The following is an 18,438-nucleotide window of genomic DNA, read 5'->3' as shown; positions in this document are numbered from 1 at the left end:
CTTCCTAAATTATTTTATATATATTTTACCATACCTGGCTTCCTCCATGCTCTGTATCAATGTATCTGGGCATTGGAAATCTGGAATGGAGAATTTCTTGGGCATCATCTATTGGAGCTTGTAGCAAGTGATGAAAGTTTTCGTATTCTGGCATATCTTGGTAACCCGATTTACGCCACTGAGCTATGGTCTAGGGAAAGGGGAAGAAAGAAGTTTAGAACTGATTCATCAATCTTTCTTAGAGGATGCACAGGGCTTTTCAGAGGAGAATGTGCCACTGCTGACCTCTTCTCTATCATTCACTCCTTTCTGCCCTGTAGTATGCCAGTTAATTTTTAAAAGCCAAGGTGTGCAAGTAACACGCCACTAGACTTTTTTATTTTCCCCGAACTCTAACCAGTTGTGCTCCTTCTGTATATCCTTTTTTTGTCATCCTGCGTATGCTAAACATTTAGTTCATGAGGTCATGGATACTATTTATAGTTCTCTAATATGCATATCTATGACACATAAGAAATAAACATTTATGCTGATACTTATCTTTCAGGGCCCGTAGTGCAGCCCTCTCACCCTCCAGGAGTGAAGCTGGCCGCTCAAGGTCAGCTCACTGATACGGGCTGTTGTTACGAAAGACCTGGACGGAACCTCAGTAGGGGTTCCCCTCTTCTTTGCTTGGCAGCTGCTTTAAACTGAGGGTCCCATTCTTGGCTCCTGAGCTACACAAGCAGCTCACTCATCTGGACCCCCACCTGGGGACTACCCAGCTAGAACTCGGACCTGCCTCAGCCCCATCGACTTGTTCAGCGACCTGGACTGGAGGCTGAGCCTGGCTGCTGTCAGTAAACTGCTTTGCCGACCTTGCTCAGGTAGTGTGGGGCCAAGTCCTCACTGGTGAGGCCTCTGCCTGCCTTGCAATGATGCTCAGCTCCCCATCCCCCTTCCCTCAGAATGCAGCCTGCCCCTGCTGCTTCCTGACAGCACCTTACAAAAACACAGAGAACATTTTTCTACTTAAGAAGCATTGAAGTTCAGTAACTATTTTAAACAGTGCACCCATGAGAACATGATCCAGAACAGTATTTCTCAAACTGTCAGCTGGGAACTATTTCCAGTTGCAAAGCACTAAAAAGCAGCAGCTCAGTTCCTTCAGGGCATCAGAGCACTAGCAAGTCACAAACGTTTATATTTATATTATTAATACTAGCAAATGTCTCTCTACTCAGCTACCAGGAGCAGTTTCACTCCTCCAGGACAGCACAGATGAAGGGTGACTATAAAACTTGGCATTCTGACTCCCCATTCCCAAAGAACTTTAGAACAAATTTAGAACAAATAATCTGCATATTGAAGCCAATTCATCTTAAAACCATCACAACAAACACCACTGAAACATCACACAGTGTCAAGTATCTGTGTACAGGCATGTTAGGCTACCAAACTACAAACATGGGTTAGGAGTCTAGTATCAGACACGCAGATGAGAGGTCAAGCACTGGAGTGCTTTAGAACGGGGGCTTGACTTTCATAATGTAGTACTCCTATAGATAAACAATATTTATGTATAAAATGACAAATCTTACCTCTCCATGATAAATTAGGATCTGGAAAAAGGTGTCCATAAGAAGAATGCGATCTGGTAAAATGCTGCTGCTATCCAGTAGAACAGGCTAAGATTTAAAAATAAATTAAAAATTACCAATTGATGCAGAACTGAGAAATCAGATGGCATTACCAGCTTTTTCAATCAGTCACTGAATCACAGGAACTTTTTCAATCACTTACCAAAGCTCCGTATTTGTTGCTTTCATGTTATACATCTGCAACCCACACAATCTCATTCTAAATTTATCCAGCCTGATTCTGAATATATAACTTCATGAAACTAATAAAAACTGTATTCAAGAGCTGAAACCTCTTTCATTATTATGCACTTTTCTAGTCTTTCAAGTAGCTCTGTATTTACCTATAAAATGCCATTAACTTGAAAGATATTTCAACGTAAAAAGAGTAAGTAGTTGTTCAAGCATAAGATTTGGGGGTTGTGGGTTGTTTGGATTTTTTTAGTCTTCTCCTAGCAGCTATTATTACTGGGCATATATATCCACCAATACTGTATATAGCAAATATTCATGATTTATTAAAACTAATGTAATATTTAAGGTTTTAATTAACTTTTTAAGAGCAGTGACACTATATTGGCACTATATGATTTAATTGAATCAGTACCACATTATTTAATTGGATCAATCTTATTAGGAATACCAAAAGTATCAACTAAGAATTTTTAAAAAAAAAATGTATTATTCATTCTACATTGAGGTGTCACCTCCCTCTTGATCATGCTTCTCCTTTGCATCACCCATGTGACTAATTGATAGTCTGTGACTAATTGTGACATACTGTTACGTATGGGAGAATGATCTTACATCTGTGAGCAGCTCTTCACAAACCACTTCATTACTTTAATTTAAACTCCACTTTTAAAAATCTTTTTTTTAATCCTCATGACAGTCTAAAAAAAAAAAAAAAATCCTAACAAAAGTTAGAACTCCAGTCTACCAAAATCTTTGCCTACTATGCTTATTTTCACTGTCTTACCATTTCCTCACTCTCTCTTACCTATCAGACTACTTTTGTTGTCTCCTATCTTATACTTCTTTCACAAGCTTCTTGGAAAATCATCTTTTTATTTTAGGTTTATACAGAATGTGCCATGATAAGGTGAGCTGCAAGGTTCTGTACCAAATCTATCCATAATGGTAACCACATTAAAATTAGGAGCTTTGGATGAGAGTTAAGATATAAAGCATTTTGTACATTCAGAAAAACCCTCAACTTTTCTTTCAAATGCTACAGAAAAAGTACATTTTGAAATAAAAACATTTTTGTTGATGTTTACATTCTAGCACCACAAAAACAAAAGCAAAACTCCTATAGTTCTCAAAAACTAACAAAAAAAAAATACCTTTCCCTAGTTTAAAACATCATCTCTTCACAAACTGACTTTTGTTCTCAAGATGACGTTACATCAGAATTCAGAGCTATGCCTTGTTCATAGTATGTTCTATATTAAATGAATATTCTTTCTCATGTAATAAATTTTAAAACAACACATTTATAACGTGTAACAGTGAGGACAACAATTATCTCTCTCTCTCTCAAAACAGTGCCCTTTAATCTACTGTTATCTTATATATAATAATACCTCTGGAGGTCCATTGAAAGAGTAGGCATAAAGAATCGGCTGAACCATGATAAGTGACTGGGTTAGATCTTGCCGCATGAAATGATGACGGTAGTATGAGCTCTCATCTGGACTGTTATTAAAAACTTGTAAGAAAGGTGATCTTCTCAAGTGAAACATGAACTGCAAAACAAAAAAAAACATTTGTTTGAACTTTCACAGATAAAAAGGAGAGTTGTACAAGGAGAGAAATGTTTTCCACAAACTAGATGAGATCAAAGCCACAATAAAATCGAATTCCAAGTCCTTTAACATTCCTAACTTGTACATGCACCTTTGTCAGTTTTTATATACTCTCATGAGAGTAAGACAGAGAGATCAGAATGGACAAAGCAGCTTTGAATTAAGATAGAAGTTTAATATTTCTTCTTCTCCAGTACTTAGTATGACTGAATATTGACAAACTCTTCCTATACTGCAAGCTCTAGTGTGTTCCTATGAGGGAAGTTGCTGTGCTTCAACACACAAGGTAAGTTATAGAATGTGAACAGAAAAAAGAACGTTAACCAGAGCAAAGTTGACCTTTGTTAGTAAAATGGAAAAAGCAAATCCTTTCATTGCTGAATCAGTCTCTCCACCACTTAACATTTTGAGACAGACTGGTAGATAACTCGAGTAGAAACATCACGGAAGTCTACAGGAGTCCAAAACCAGGAGCTATCAGAATGGAGGAATTTATCAGAGGGATTATTAGCAAAGACACTATTCAAGTTTAATATAGTCAAGCTCAAGTTCACATCACCAGCGAAGAGTTTCTTTTCAGCTCAGTATTATAAATCACATAGAAAAGAACCAACAAAGCAAAACTGTATTTTTTCTCATGTTTTCTGAATTTCTTTGTTAAAACTGCCCTCTGAATTACAAACTCGGGTAAGATGAGGATTTCTTTACAGGAGAAAAAAAAATACAGGCAGGTAGAGGAAGTTTAGCTGTAAGGACAGAGGGCAAAGGGGGACACAGCACCACAAATAACAGAAGTGATTGGCCTTATGTCACATAGCAGACAGTAGCTGGGGGCAGGGAGTCTCTTCATTCTGGTATCCAGTGTAATGCCTTATTTTATTCTGTGCTACAGTACCTCTTCCTTCACTAAGCATTCTCTCTTTATCCCCTATAGACACACTTTCCTTCTACTCACCTGCGGGTAAAGTGAAAAGGTTTCTGAAAATCTGAAAGAGCTTGGATCATCCTTGTGATATTCTCCAAATTTTTGACACTAGAGTAAAAGAAAAAATTATTTAAATTAAGAAACGTACTTGCTTGGTCATGTCATTACTGTAAGCTTGTTTGGTTTAAATAGATACATGATTTGAGTGCTTATGGCTTTGTAAGCAAACAGAAACCTACCAAAACCACTGCAAGTTCTTAACAAGCAGTGATTTCCTTGCATATGAGGCTTTAATGACTGTTTGGGGTTTTTTTTTTTCTCTTAAAATGCTAAGCAGAGTTAAGATGATTAAACAGCCCTGGAGACCATGTTTAAAAGTAAATTATTAATAACTACTTACTTACAAGTAAGAAATAAAAAGAAGAAAACTAAACTTTTGAAAATAAAGAAATTCTACGTGGTTTTCTAGATACTTTGACTTTTTTTTTTGCTAAAAATATTTCATCTACAATATCATTACAGGAAGCAGAAATTAGGGAAAGCTTTAATTTCTGCTAATCTCATGCTACAATTTTGCTCAATTGCTGGCAACTACCAACTGCTGAGGACTGCGATAACATTAATAAACAAACTAAAAACATATCAGCTCTTTTTTCCATTTAAAGTAGGAAATCTTAGTTAATTCTGCATACCCACTTGTGGAAATGAAGCACTGAGTTCATTTTTTGCTTTGTTTTATTTTTAAAGAAACAATCACTGAACTCTAGTCAGTTAAGAATGCCATGCCTGGAGATAAGAAACCAATCTAACTCTTAACGTAGTCTTTTTTACCAGTCGTATAAGTTGTCTGTCCAGCCACCTAAGCACATCAGGCCCCTCTTCCGTCTCTGCCCTATACACTGCCAATCTAGCCATAAGAATCGCAGCAGCTTCCTGGTCAAAAGATGCAGCAATGTTTTGAATCTGTGTCTGTGCATCTGCCCAACTGCAAAAGAAAAATACAGGTATTTGCATGACAGTGAAACTAAAGATGTCCAACCTCAAACCACCCCTTCAAAATTAAGGCAAAGAAAGCAGTGTTAGCAGTTTAACAAACTCATGCTAGAGCTTCAAAAATCTACTGAGTGTAAATGAGCAGTATCTCAGTTAACCATTCTTTAATTAGAAATGTTCCTTATTTGTATAGATGGCATTCAACCAGTGAAATAAAATATAATGTCACTTACAATAGTTAATATATTTTTAAAATTATTAATTACAAAAGGCAAGTTACAGAAAACACTGTCCATGAAGCTAATCACACATTCACAGACTAGCGGTTTTCTTGTGCACCATGCTTATTCTTTCCAATTTACAAGGTGAACTATTAATCTCTCCTTTCATTAGTCGCCAAGATTTTACTAATATAACTACTGTAAGTTGACAAGATATTCATATCAACAGTAAGGATATTTTTTTTTAATAAACCGAATCTTCTGTCAAATTAACCAAGCAATAATCTCCTTCAGCTTAAAGGAAATGTTGTTGGACACTGAAAAATGCCTGCATAATATTAAACATCACTTTCTAAAATTGTAAAGTAAATTGAATCAAGGAAGCTGCAAGTAAAGGTTATACATGGAAGAACAAGTACTTACACCCCCTGAACTGCAGCTAGCACTCTCAAGTAAAGTTATGAAGTGATCCTTGCCTTTCCCTAAGTCCAACCATCTCCTCAGTTTAAGCTATAGAATTTCACTCAAAGCTTCCACTTGATCTACAATCACTTGGGTTAGTTCAGAGCACTCCCGTAACATCATTATAGAACCACTGCAACCTCGCAGAGAAGTAAGAGCCCACAGAACAAGAGAGGAAACTGTCTCAAAGGTATGATCATGCCTTCACCACCTGTGGCACTGCCTATCCCAGAACAATAGACTGGTTACAAAATCTAAAGATTAGAAGGCAAATACATATCCTGCTTTTTCAAAAATGATTCATCACAAGTAAAACATACTTTCTGGCAACTGTGGTCACTCTGATACGTCTCTGTCCACTGGAATGCTGGTACTGAGTCACAAATTGAATTGCACCACGTCCTCCTTGAGGAATGGGAGCATTGTGCTAAGGACAGGAGGAAAAAAAAATAAATGGAGGTGAATCTCAACATTTTACAGTATAAATCAAAATTGCATAAACAAATTACTAGAAAACAATAACATTCTTAGCAACAGGTAGCTCAAGTTATACAAATACTTTTACTATGTTGAGTACCTTCACTAATCGTGGCTAATAAACTGTTAAGGGATATTAGGAGCAGTCATGGCTTCCACCAGTTACCTTTAAAGCAACCAATGCTCTCTTCTTCCACACATGTTCACAGAGATACAAAATGGCAACATCATTTGTATCCCTGCTACTGTGCTTGAGGGAACCACACTAAAATATAGGCTTCAGCAGTCACATAAAATAAAATTACTGTATTTAGGAGACAAGCAGACAAATATTTATTACCTGGTTGACCACCTCAAAGTACAGTGCAAGTGTTGTAGTAGGATTAAGCCCACATATCTTCCACTGACAAGTACCTCCTGTTCCAATCTCCTGTGGAAAGATTTTATAATACTTTTACAAACCAGAAATACTACCTTCTTTTGTGAAGCACAACATCTGGCCATTATAGGTAATTGTTTATGGCTACTTTGTCACACGTCTTCTCCCTGCTCACACTGTCATCTTCTCAGACAAACACCCTTGCAAAACAACTGCAGCGTTGGATGTGGGAAAAAATTAAAAAGGAGGTGGTTGCAGAAGATCAAAACATTAGAAAGAAAAGGAGATGGCATTAGAAAAATTGAAAAAGCAAGTCAGAAACAGGAAAAAGTACTAGACTTTGCTTAAACAATCGCAAGAGAAGAGGCAAGAAGGACGCATAAGTGGAACGACTCTTCTAAGGCACACCAGTAAAACTTCAACTAGATAGGTTACACAGGATACAGTTACACAGTCTCTAGTAATTAACATGGTAACTGGATACAGATAGTGATGTACTTCAAGTGACAATTCCTCTTTGTCATCCAAACAACATAAATACCCAGAGAAACCAATTAAAACAACCAGTCATCCATAACGGACCCAGTGAAACCAAATAAAGTATTCAAGGAAAATCATACTGGGGATATTGTCATTGTGCTTGTGTTCACACTGTTAAAAGCACTACGGCTAGATTAATTGTCCAGTCATCACTTGCAACGAGCTACATGTAGCTACATTTTATTCACACATTTTACCTCAAAAATTTTAATTTAGATAATTTCCCAAAAAAAGGGGTTTGGAACAGAAATTAATCATGATATAATTGCAAGGCAACAGACATTAATTCACAATAACATTTTCTAGTATCTCCTATGATTTAAATACATAGCTTAAATAAGGAGATGTATGTTTAATTGGGTTTTGGGTTTTTAAACTGTTATTGTAATATATTCAACCATTCAGGTGACAAAAAGAGAAAATCTGTACCAGATCATTAAGAAAAAAAGAAAAAAATACTGATCATATTGAGATTTTTAGTTCATGAAGATGCAGTCATACATACAAGGAAAATCTAGGCATGAAAAATGCCTGATTAAAGCAGGCCACTTGTAAGCACTTTCATACTGGAAAGGCTCTATTATGCAGATTGTTAGGAACAAAAGTGAGACTTTTCAAATATAAGACATTTTTGTTACTTGCAGGAATTTGTTTTTATCAGTAATTAAATGCAAAATTGAACTGTTAACATTATTATTTGGTAAGAAAATAAGTGATTATTTAAATCTGATGTTAAAGTTAAAGGAGTTACTTCAGGAGTCTGTACTACTTGGCTATTCTAATAAATTAATTAAATGTGCACTTCATGAAACAGGTATACAAACGGGAAAACAGGGTCAAGATAAAGGAGATGTTCCCGTGGTCTTGTGTCCTCCTGTTCTCTCAGACTTTTTAAACAAAGTACTTTTTCACAGTTGTCTGTTTGGATAAAAGGATACAGGTGCGATTTTAACAATAAAGCATGCTAACTCACTTTCTACTTGGTTTCTACTTTGCCAGTAAATAACACCTCTCTAACAATTCCAAAGCAATCACTCAGTGAACAAACCTAATCAAGCAACAAGGGATCTGCAAGGTCTAATACAACTTGAATCTTATCCAAAGATTATCCAAAAAACAGCCCTTATGCATATTTAATTTAAAATTGGTAAAAAAGTGAATACTCTTTGTTCCATTTATGGAAAAGTTTCAGCCTCTCTTCAAATCCAGAAATCCTAAATCCTATTTTTCCACAGTAGGTTATTACCTTCATTTTCAGCAAAGTTAACTTACATTTTCTGAGACACAAGGTCCTTTAGAGTTGAGAGACACACAGGGCCCAATCGCTCCAGAAATCTTTACTTCTCTTGAAGTCTTCATATTTAGAAGAAAAATACACATTAATACGCCACACTAAGAACTCAGTCTTCTTTTTATCATTAGTTAATGAAAACCTTAATGAAAATCAGACTCTTGATACCTTTAGGAAAGATTATACCTATAACAGTGCTTGATATATTCAGAGAAACTTTTCATGTGCTCACTTTCCACACTTAATTATGTGTTTGCTGTACCAATTAGTATATCTGAAACAACAGCATGAACATAAATTAAAACATGGAGAAAAGCTGCTGTTATTTATAAACCTGGGAGCCTAGAAAGTGTACTGGATAATGTCTATTTTCTAGCAAATTAATTAAAATATTCACAAGACGAGATTAAAACTGAAGATTGATAAGAAGCCTGCACATACTCCACACTGATTTTATACTCTCTATTTCCTAAACACATTTAACTAAAAGCAAAATTCTGTTATTTACATTCTTCCAATGTAATTTTGAAGTGATTTGTACAATCCTCTACCACTGTGGCTCTCTTTTTGTATTTTCGAGAATCTTCCACCAAAATTCACAAGAACACATACATGAAAAAAAAGAGAGTTCAATTATTTGCCCTGGTAGTGAAAACTTAAACAGAATTTTACTGAACAGGAAAATAGCTCCATGTTTTTGTACAAGGTGGGACTGAAATACTTTGCAAGAAACTTGATGGAAGACTATACCTCAACCTACAGCACATTCAGCTCTAAGCTTCTCACAAGAGTGGAGGTGAAAAATCAAAGTTTTTAAAGTGCCAGAGTGGATTCTGGTAGGCACTGAAAACAAAAGGAAAGCTTTCCTGGACTATGTAGAGAACCTGGACCTAAAACCAAGAAACACTCAATACTGATACCAAAATCTACACACACAGCATTGTGAGTTTCCAAGACACGTTAATTTTAGTTCAGTCTCCCTTTTAACTCTCACTGAACAGAGGATGAGAAGGAATTAACATTATACCTAACTCACATTTACAGAATTGCAGAACTGTAAAAAGACAGCTAGGCAGAAACAGCTATGTCAAAGCCAACCCTGACACATCTGTTTAGCATGTTCCTAAGAATTCCTTAAAAGGCAGAGATTTCACAATTCTCAGTCAATCTATTATAGTGTTTCACTAATACATTGTGGTTTTTGTTCTTACCTTTATTTCTAAAGTGCCACCAAATCCCATTTTAAATTGTCCTTGCATATCTTTTGTGAACACTCTCTGAAAAGTTTGTTTGAATAAAGATGTATTGAATGAGTCTCCCATCACCATGTAGCCTCTAGACAACAACGAAAAGAACAAACAAACAAAACCTTCAAGTTAAAACAGGTCATTTATTATTATGAAATAATTTAGGACATTGGATTTATATAGCTTACTTCTACTAAAGGCTAAAAATAATGACAGTTCACAGTGAGGTGCATTTTTGCTATCTTAAAATGGTCTATTATTAAATTAATATTTTGCTACAATGTTAGGGATTAATTTTTTAAGTAAGTTTCTTGCCCAACTGAGCACGAATTTGCCAAGCAAAGTCAGTTAACTACTTCTAATATTCAATATTCCAAACCTATTACCACATCATTTTATTTTCAGTAGTTCACTCATCATTTCAGGCTTAAAACTATCCTCAAGAAGCATGATTTGTTTTTATGCTCAGCAATATTCTGTGGACGTAACTGCAAGAGTTGCCTCTCATAATTAAATATCATATACTGCATTTAGTAATGGGAGATATTATTGTTGTTAATTTGAAATCATGTTAGTAAAATACAGTAATAGGTCAAATATTAAAATCAAAATAAGTTATAGAAGTTTTCAGGTGGATGCTCAAAGACAGAACACAATAGACATGGGTAGAACCACAAATCCCTCCCTGCACATAGGATGTAACGAAACAGAAAATAGGAACAGCTGTAAGAGAAATGGACAAACTATACATTAAGGCTAGTGTTGCTGGAAGAGCAGAAACGGGGTAAGGTGAGTCCCAAAAGCAGAGAGAAAAGAGCACAATTACACTGTAGTATATAGAAAAATACAGCTTGAGTTTGATGCAGAAAAGGAATAGGAATCAAATGTGCAGGTAAAGTCATAAACTTAAAGATCCTAAGCAGTGGAAACTCCCACGGTAAGGCTACACAAACACACCCCTGAAAAGCACCAACCCAGCAGTGACAAGCATGGCCAAGCTGGCCTGAAACTCAGCACCCTATGTTCATCACAGCCTGTGGCTGCATCTCTCATTCTTCTTGGTATGCCTAATATGTAGCATGTGCTTAGGATCCTCTGTCATATGAAGGCATTGACAGGCAACTAAGAAGGTCCGTTACTCACAGACATACCAGTTATTAAGCCGATACGCAAAGATGCAAGATGCTTCATTTAATTTTACCTGCAGATGGTATTAACGTAGCTAACAATAAAAAGCAAGCAAAATGAGCTTGGCAAAAGAACTGAAACTGATTACAAGAGTCTAACCTAAAAATCAAATTATTGTAAAACAGCTGACCATACTAGCAAAGATGAAATATTATAACTGTAGAAAAGACTTTCAGACAGAGAAAGAAAAAGAAAATACAGTCTTTGAAAAAGTATAAAGGAAGAATTGGCAGGATTTACAAAATCAATTATGTACCTAACACGCAAGGAAAAGTCAAAAGTTATCCCAAACTACAGATCTGCATAAGCAGAAGGATGAGGGTGTCATCCACAGTGACAGAAAATAGGAGACTAGTTTCACGAGAAAGACTAGAACTTGCTTTGATCTTGTTAAAATGAACTGATGGCAAGACAAGCTGAAGGGAATACAAGACACTACCTGAAATGTAGAACTGGATAGAAGAAGCAAAAATCAAGAGCAACAGATGTACCTGACAATCACCTAAGACAGCAGTTGAACCTGTGAACAACAGTATATAGAAGGGCATAAACAAGACTGAAGGAATAACATAGGGTTTTGTACTCCTCTGAAGAGCAAGAAAAAGAAGGACGACAGGTCCTTATCTTTACGGAAGCCTGCAGTTTACATATACACACACTGAAAAATAGCAATGGTACATAGGATAAATGGTCTGTTTAAATTATATCCATGTCATTTAAGGCTCAAACAGATCATATTAAAAATAATAATAATAATAAAAACCCCAGCAAATCCTAATCTGATTAAACCCACAATTATGGTGACAAATTTGCCAGAGCTGAAAAAATTCCAAAATTTTGGGACAAATGCACCATCAGTGTATCAGAGTAGGTTTGTGGGGTTTGGGAGCTTTTTTTTTTTGAAAGCAGTAGAATGGTTTTCTGTAAGTGCTTCCTGTTAAACGATTAAAAAAAAAAAAAAAAAAAAAAAAACCAAGCGAAGAAAAACACACCTGCATCTTCATATACTACTTAAAAATGAATAGGCACATACCCAGTGTAGTTGGGACAACACTTCATCTCCAGAAGACCAGTCTGATCCAATGCACAGGCATATATGTCAATAACATGACCATTTGTTGCAGCCCGATTAGCCAGGGCTTCAAAATGCTAAATCCAAGATAAAAATACAGTTCATAGCAATTTATGACATGAACTCTCCTCATCTTCATATTAAATCCTAAATTTCCAAAATTTTTCTATAACAACATTATCAGACTTTATTCACATCATATTCTAATATAAGCTAAAAGAGTATTTTTTTCCTGGAGTTAAAATTAAGACTGGAATTTTCAACACCTGTGGGTTTTTTTGGACCAGCTGAGAACCTGACTCACACTACACAGACCAGTGGTTGCTATTTAAACTAGAAAATTACCTTGATTTTTTTTTTAAACTTTGCATTAAAGTACTAGATCCAACACACAGAATTGAATTTACTTTTCTGATCTCAAGTGTCTATAACAACAGGCATCTGCAACTGAACTAATCTTTCAAGCTCACATTATAATCAGTTAAGATCAATTAAATAGGATTTGGATGCAGTTCACCTGCCCAAATGTACATTTAGGACAAAACAAACTATATCCAAACTGTATTGCCTAACCCTCCCCCAACTACAGAGACAGTTTTGAGCAGCTGTCTTGGCTCTAGATATATCATTCAGTCATATACATCTTCTCTAATTTAAACCAGGGAAACACTCCAAAAGAACTTTAATGTAAAGCTACACGAAGTCATAACTCAGTCTGTGAAGAAATTCCTGCAGACATAGCACACAATTCCCATCTCTCCATACATTTGCTACTACTAACAATATTTCGCAGTGCCAGGCAATGTAAATGTTTACTGGTAAGATGCCTAAAATATCATCCATGATCATCTCTTACCTTAGTACCTTTTTTAACATATTTCGCATTGTCTTTTTCAATGTCATGCCATGACCTTATAGGTAACTTCAATTCATCCCCTACAACCATGCCAGGTCCCTGTGTAGCTGGTCCTCCAATGAACATCATTATACGTGCACCAGTATTAGGAAAAGTGCACTGCACAAAATAAAAAGACAAATAAAACTGTCAGATTTTGCTACAAATTGGACAAAAGAAATAGTTATGCACACATTTATCACATTGATACGATTCTAATGACTGTACTTTCTCCTTCCAAAAACTTAAATCCACTGTTAATCCAAAGTCTCAATTTTGTCTCATTAAAATGTGTAAATACCTACAATTACTCTATGTATGGAAGGAATTATATCCATCAGAATCATCATACAAATCTAGTATGCATCCATTACTAAGGTTTTTATATACTGATTGTGGCAGCTTTTCTGCAACAAAATGATCTATTTAGATATTAGCACAACTGTAGTTAAAGCTGTTACCTCAAGGAGCCCTACGGCTATAGAAAGAGCCACTCCAGAAGAACGTAAGGGCCGTTTTCCTTGTGGAACAGGCCAAGGATCCCGTTGCAGTTCACCCAGAAGATCAGTGAGATTCATATCAATTTTCTGCACTGGTTGCAAAAATCTGTAAACAAATACATGGAATTAGTTTAGATTCAAATTGTTAAATGAAAATTTTATCAGTTGCTCACTAGCAATATATTAGACATATCTTAGCAATGTCTAATTCTAGATTCTAGTCTGGAATCGGAGCAATGTCTTTGCTTACCCAAGATAACCCAGTTTGGTATCACCACACACACAGCACACTCAGCTTAAGAAGTTCAGCAAAGTGCTTGTAAAATAAAAACTTACTAACTTAAAGGTACCACCACTATCCAGAAAGAATCCTATCTAGTCAAAAGAACACAGCAGATGATGACCTATCAATCTCAAAAACAAACTCAAGTTTCACTACTCCAGTGAAAATCAAAGATCAAAAGAAACATTAGCATATAAAGAATTTTTCATGCTCTCTGCTACAGGCTGCCTACAAATGCAGCTATTTATTTCAAAGCAAAGACTGCAAAACTGTCTCTCTTTTTTATTATTTCATCAATTTCTTCTATGTCACAGTGGGATACACAGGAGAATCAAATACCAACCCACAATTTCCAAATGAGACACAGAAGGGGAGGCAAGAGGAGTGGAAGAGGGAGAAAAAGGGAAGGTAAAAGTGGATATCCACATAAGAAAGGGGACTAAAGCAGCTATTAACACTTTCTAGCATACCAACCAACAGAAGCATCATTATTTACATATGTATAATTTATCTATGTAACATTCTCTCAGAACATTTCCAAAGCATCGTCCAGATTATTTTACTATCGCACATTAAGGCTTTTCTTCCCAGTACAAACTGTAGGAAACAAACTGGCTATAACCATTAGTCTCCTAGTAAATTTGCACCTGATCAAAAGTTTCGACTGCCAGTTGATTGTTTTCGTAGTCATAAAACACTAGTATTCCAGTAAATCAGTGTATCCAAGGTATGTTCTTCAGATATTTTAAGCACATTACCTGTTAGAAGGTGGTGGCTGCTGCACTTGAGGACCTCGACCAACTTGTGAAACAGCTACTTTTGTAAGCCCTAGCATTTCCTGTAGACAAACACATAAGATCTTATTATAAAATCTGTTTACAGACTATTTGAATTTCTCCATCATCATCATCTCTATGATTTCTTTTTGTTCGCTTTTGTGCATTACCTGCAGCTGTTTTGCAGATAGATCCTTTGTTCCTCTGAAGACATAACTTTTGGAAATTCCTTCACAGCCAAGCTCATGAACTTGCACCATTCGGCCAAAGGTAATGAGACCTACTAACGCAGTTGGTGGCAGAAGACTAAGCGACATTTGCATGGATTCCTTCAGAGCTTGCAAGTCTTCATCTTCCATGCATGTGTCCACAACATAAAGAAATATCAAAGGCATCTGAGGACCACGCTTTAAGAAACACAAATATAATCAAATTAAAAACAAATCTTGCAATATTTACAGTATCAAAAATGAATGAATGAAGTCCATTTTGTAAAAGTTTTAATTTTAATCATACCAATAATGTAAACGTTCCACCTAACTTACCTCCCTCTCAAGTAGCAATCAGTATCTGGGGCTAAAGGGAATGAAATTCCTACTGTAATGAACTCTGCACAAAAATGAAATGCTTACTACAGAAGAAAAAAAAAAAAATCCTTTAGGATGCCATGATAGTTTTGAAGCATGTGCCAATTACAAAAATATTTTAATATATAATGAGCTTTTATTGCTCCAAGTGAACATAACAGTAATAAAGTTATTCAAAATTATAACTTGACAGCAGTCTGTGGCATGTCACGTCATAATTTTACTCTAGAGACAATCAGCTCTTTTATTCTTTCTAAAGTAATTTTGCTGCATATGAGCAACTTTCTCCTTTATTTTTGTGGTACAAGAGTTGGCAAAAAGCAGGGATTCTGTTCAGTCCTTGCTCATCTTTTCATAATCTGAATGCCTCACTGAAGTCTTGCAAAATTGAACCCTCAGAAATGGAATTTAGAGATTACAAATTTGCAACTGCAAATGTTTGCAATTCTGGGTTGTAGGTCCATTTTTTATTTCTATTCAAGTAACATCGATCCTAAAAAAGGATGAATATTCAAATTCAAACACCTGAATTGAATATGTATTAGCTGTTTTCTCTAAACCAACTACATTTTCCATTTGCAACTGATGACATACACATTCAATCGACTAACAAGCACATACAGAAACACAGTCATTAAAATACAGTGAAGAAATAAAACAGAAATTAATTCTTTTTGTATATTGCAAGGTTACAGATGTTAAAGATTTTATTTAATTATTTTACCTGTACCACATATTCAATGCTGGAGAACTGAGGTAAAAGTTCTGCTGGCTGATTCATTTCAGATATGCCAGCATAGGTAGGAGGAAACTGCAAATAAAAACACAAAAATTAAGTATAAGCAAAAGATTATGACTTCTACAAAAACGTATGTATGGACTACATTCCTCTGCAACAGACGTTCACTATTGCTGTGTTCTGGTTTTGTTTAGTAGTGGGGTGCCTAAGGTGGCAGCTTCTGTAGGAAACTGCTAGAACTCGCTCCCCGTTGTTCAGTGGACTCGGCCGGGCCTAGGGTGGACCCACTGCTGGCCAAGGCCGAGCCGATTGGTAGCAGAATGTTCCATGATAATGCCTCTGCAATAATGTATTTAAGAAGGGGAAAACAGGGAAGACAAAAAGGGAGAAGACGTGAAGCAGCTGAGTGAGGGCAGAGAGGGGGAGGCGCGAGCCTTGTGGGCCTTGCAGGCCTCACCCTCTGGCTTCCCACCGGGCAGCCGATTGGGCCCAACTCGGCCCGGCCTGGCTGCAAGAAGTGGAGAGGAGATGAGAAGCGAATAAGACGTAAAAAGGATCCCGAGAGGCGTCTGCCAGCCTGTTGTGAGGAATGGCTGCAGATGCCAAGGTCAGTTCAGAAGAAGGGGGAGGAGTATGTAGCTCCTGGCCAAGATTCCCCTGCAGCCTGCGGTGATGACCATGGTGGAGCAGGTTGTCCTCCTACAGCCCATGGAGGTCCACAGAGGAGCAGAGATTCACCTGCAGCCCATGAAGGACCCCACGCCGGAGCAGGTGGAGGCCCTAAAGGCGGCTGTGGCCCGTGGAGGGCCCGCTGGGACAGCTGTTCTGGAGGGACTGCACCCTGTGGAAGAGATGACCCACGCCGGAGCAGTTTCACGAAGGACTGTGGCCCGTGGGAGGGACCCCACGATGGAGCAGGGGAGGAACGTGAGGAGTTCTTTCCGCAACGATGAAGCAGCGGCATAAAACAACGCGTGATGAACTGACCACAACCCCCATTCCCTCTCCCCCCTGTGTCGCTCGGGAGGGGAAGGTGGTAGAGATAATGTTAGGCCCGGGAAGAGGGAGGGGTGGGGGGAGGTTATCTTGTTCCCTGTCTCATTCTCCTGCTAGTTTTAGAAATAAATGAGTATTTTTCCCCAAGTCGAGTCTGTTTTGCCCGTGACGGTAACTTTAAGGATTTCTCCCCGTCCTTATCTCAAACCTTGAGCCGTTTTTCTTATATCATCTCCCCCTATTCTCTTGGAGGGTGGGGGGAGCGAGAGAGAGACTGCGCAGTCTGGTCCGAATCAGGGCTGAACTATGACATGCTGTCAAGAAAAAAATGTCAACGCAATCTCTGAAGATATAGCTGCACACTCATGCTGTTGCTGTCAATTTCAGTTCATAACTACAACTTGGAAAAATGAGGATTTTCACTTTTACCTTATAAAAAAAGATTAGCTATATCCTGAATGTTTTGTTTTCTTACCTGATTTCTCTGATAACAAAAGTTGCAAGCCCAGAGTTTTGCTCGATAATCCACTTGGCTATAAAAACACAATAAAAAAAGTTTATACAGCATGAACAATTCTTTTTCCTTCACTGTCCCTAGAATAAATTTCTTTTAATTTTTCAAAACCACATTGACTTTGAAAAAGCTTCCTCCTAACATACTGTCTCCTAAATACCCATATTACAAGCTCAAAATACACAGACATATCAGGCAAATTACTGTCTTTAAAGAGGAACAGTTGTTATATGATATAAAATTCTTAGTCAATATAATTTTAGAATAATACGATTTTTGAAAATTAAATATCTGTATGAGGTGATTCTTGCTAACTATAAAAATGTAGTTACATAGATTAAATTTTATATGATATCTATTTATCCTTAGAGGGAACAGGGAGTTTTAGAATTGTTAAGAAAACACAATTTTTCGTTTGTTAGAAGTTAGCCTAGCATATCTGGGGTAATTAAGAAAGGTGATAGAACAAAAGTAGGCCTCGAACACCAGCTGTGAAAATAAGCCCTGAGCCACCACTTTGGAGCCAGAACACCAAGGAGCAATGCGACCTGTTCTCAGACCATGTATGGAGATTTTAAGGAGGGGTTCAACCAGCAAATTCGAGAAAGGGGCACTCCGACGACCCCTGGGACCACCAGAAGACCCTCGACTCAAAAGACTGAGCATGCGCAAGTGGGTGGGGAATATTATAATAATTTCTAGGAAAAATTATGATTATGTATGGAATCACTAAATATATTCTGTCCAGATTTTCAGACCGGCATGCACGCTAGGTGGAAGGATCCCCTGTGCATCCAGTACCGCAATAAAGAACGCCTGCTTCTTAATGCTGCATTGGTGTTAAGGAGTTTGATTCCAAATTTCAGTGACATAGTCTTCAAGAAAAAGAAGCAAATAAGAAATTTAAGAACACAGACTTGGCACCT

The 18,438-nt window shown here is 37.0% G+C and overlaps 1 protein-coding gene across 2 annotated transcripts in view; it reads right to left on the bottom strand.

The window, feature by feature from the left end:
* The window catches only part of SEC23A (SEC23 homolog A, COPII component), a 29,802-nt gene that overhangs the window by 6,041 nt on the left and 5,323 nt on the right, over window positions 1–18,438 (bottom strand). For both annotated transcript variants that reach the window (XM_086748928.1, XM_086748927.1), the window contains exons 3-18: window positions 17,474–17,531; window positions 15,988–16,074; window positions 14,847–15,083; window positions 14,659–14,738; window positions 13,579–13,723; window positions 13,079–13,237; window positions 12,184–12,299; window positions 9,927–10,050; window positions 8,697–8,777; window positions 6,846–6,935; window positions 6,349–6,455; window positions 5,184–5,337; window positions 4,383–4,460; window positions 3,206–3,367; window positions 1,581–1,667; window positions 35–190 (exon numbers count right to left, since the gene is read on the bottom strand). In XM_086748928.1, coding sequence (XP_086605054.1) covers window positions 35–190; window positions 1,581–1,667; window positions 3,206–3,367; window positions 4,383–4,460; window positions 5,184–5,337; window positions 6,349–6,455; window positions 6,846–6,935; window positions 8,697–8,777; window positions 9,927–10,050; window positions 12,184–12,299; window positions 13,079–13,237; window positions 13,579–13,723; window positions 14,659–14,738; window positions 14,847–15,083; window positions 15,988–16,074; window positions 17,474–17,531 — 1,921 coding nt within the window. The remainder of the gene's footprint in view (window positions 1–34; window positions 191–1,580; window positions 1,668–3,205; window positions 3,368–4,382; window positions 4,461–5,183; window positions 5,338–6,348; window positions 6,456–6,845; window positions 6,936–8,696; window positions 8,778–9,926; window positions 10,051–12,183; window positions 12,300–13,078; window positions 13,238–13,578; window positions 13,724–14,658; window positions 14,739–14,846; window positions 15,084–15,987; window positions 16,075–17,473; window positions 17,532–18,438) is intronic.

This window comes from Chlamydotis macqueenii, chromosome 5 (assembly GCF_036417535.1).
Source record: "Chlamydotis macqueenii isolate bChlMac1 chromosome 5, bChlMac1.mat, whole genome shotgun sequence".
Lineage (NCBI taxonomy): Eukaryota > Metazoa > Chordata > Aves > Otidiformes > Otididae > Chlamydotis > Chlamydotis macqueenii.
The sequence above is the reverse complement of the archived record's forward strand: the minus strand, read 5'-3'. Positions and strand labels throughout refer to the sequence as shown.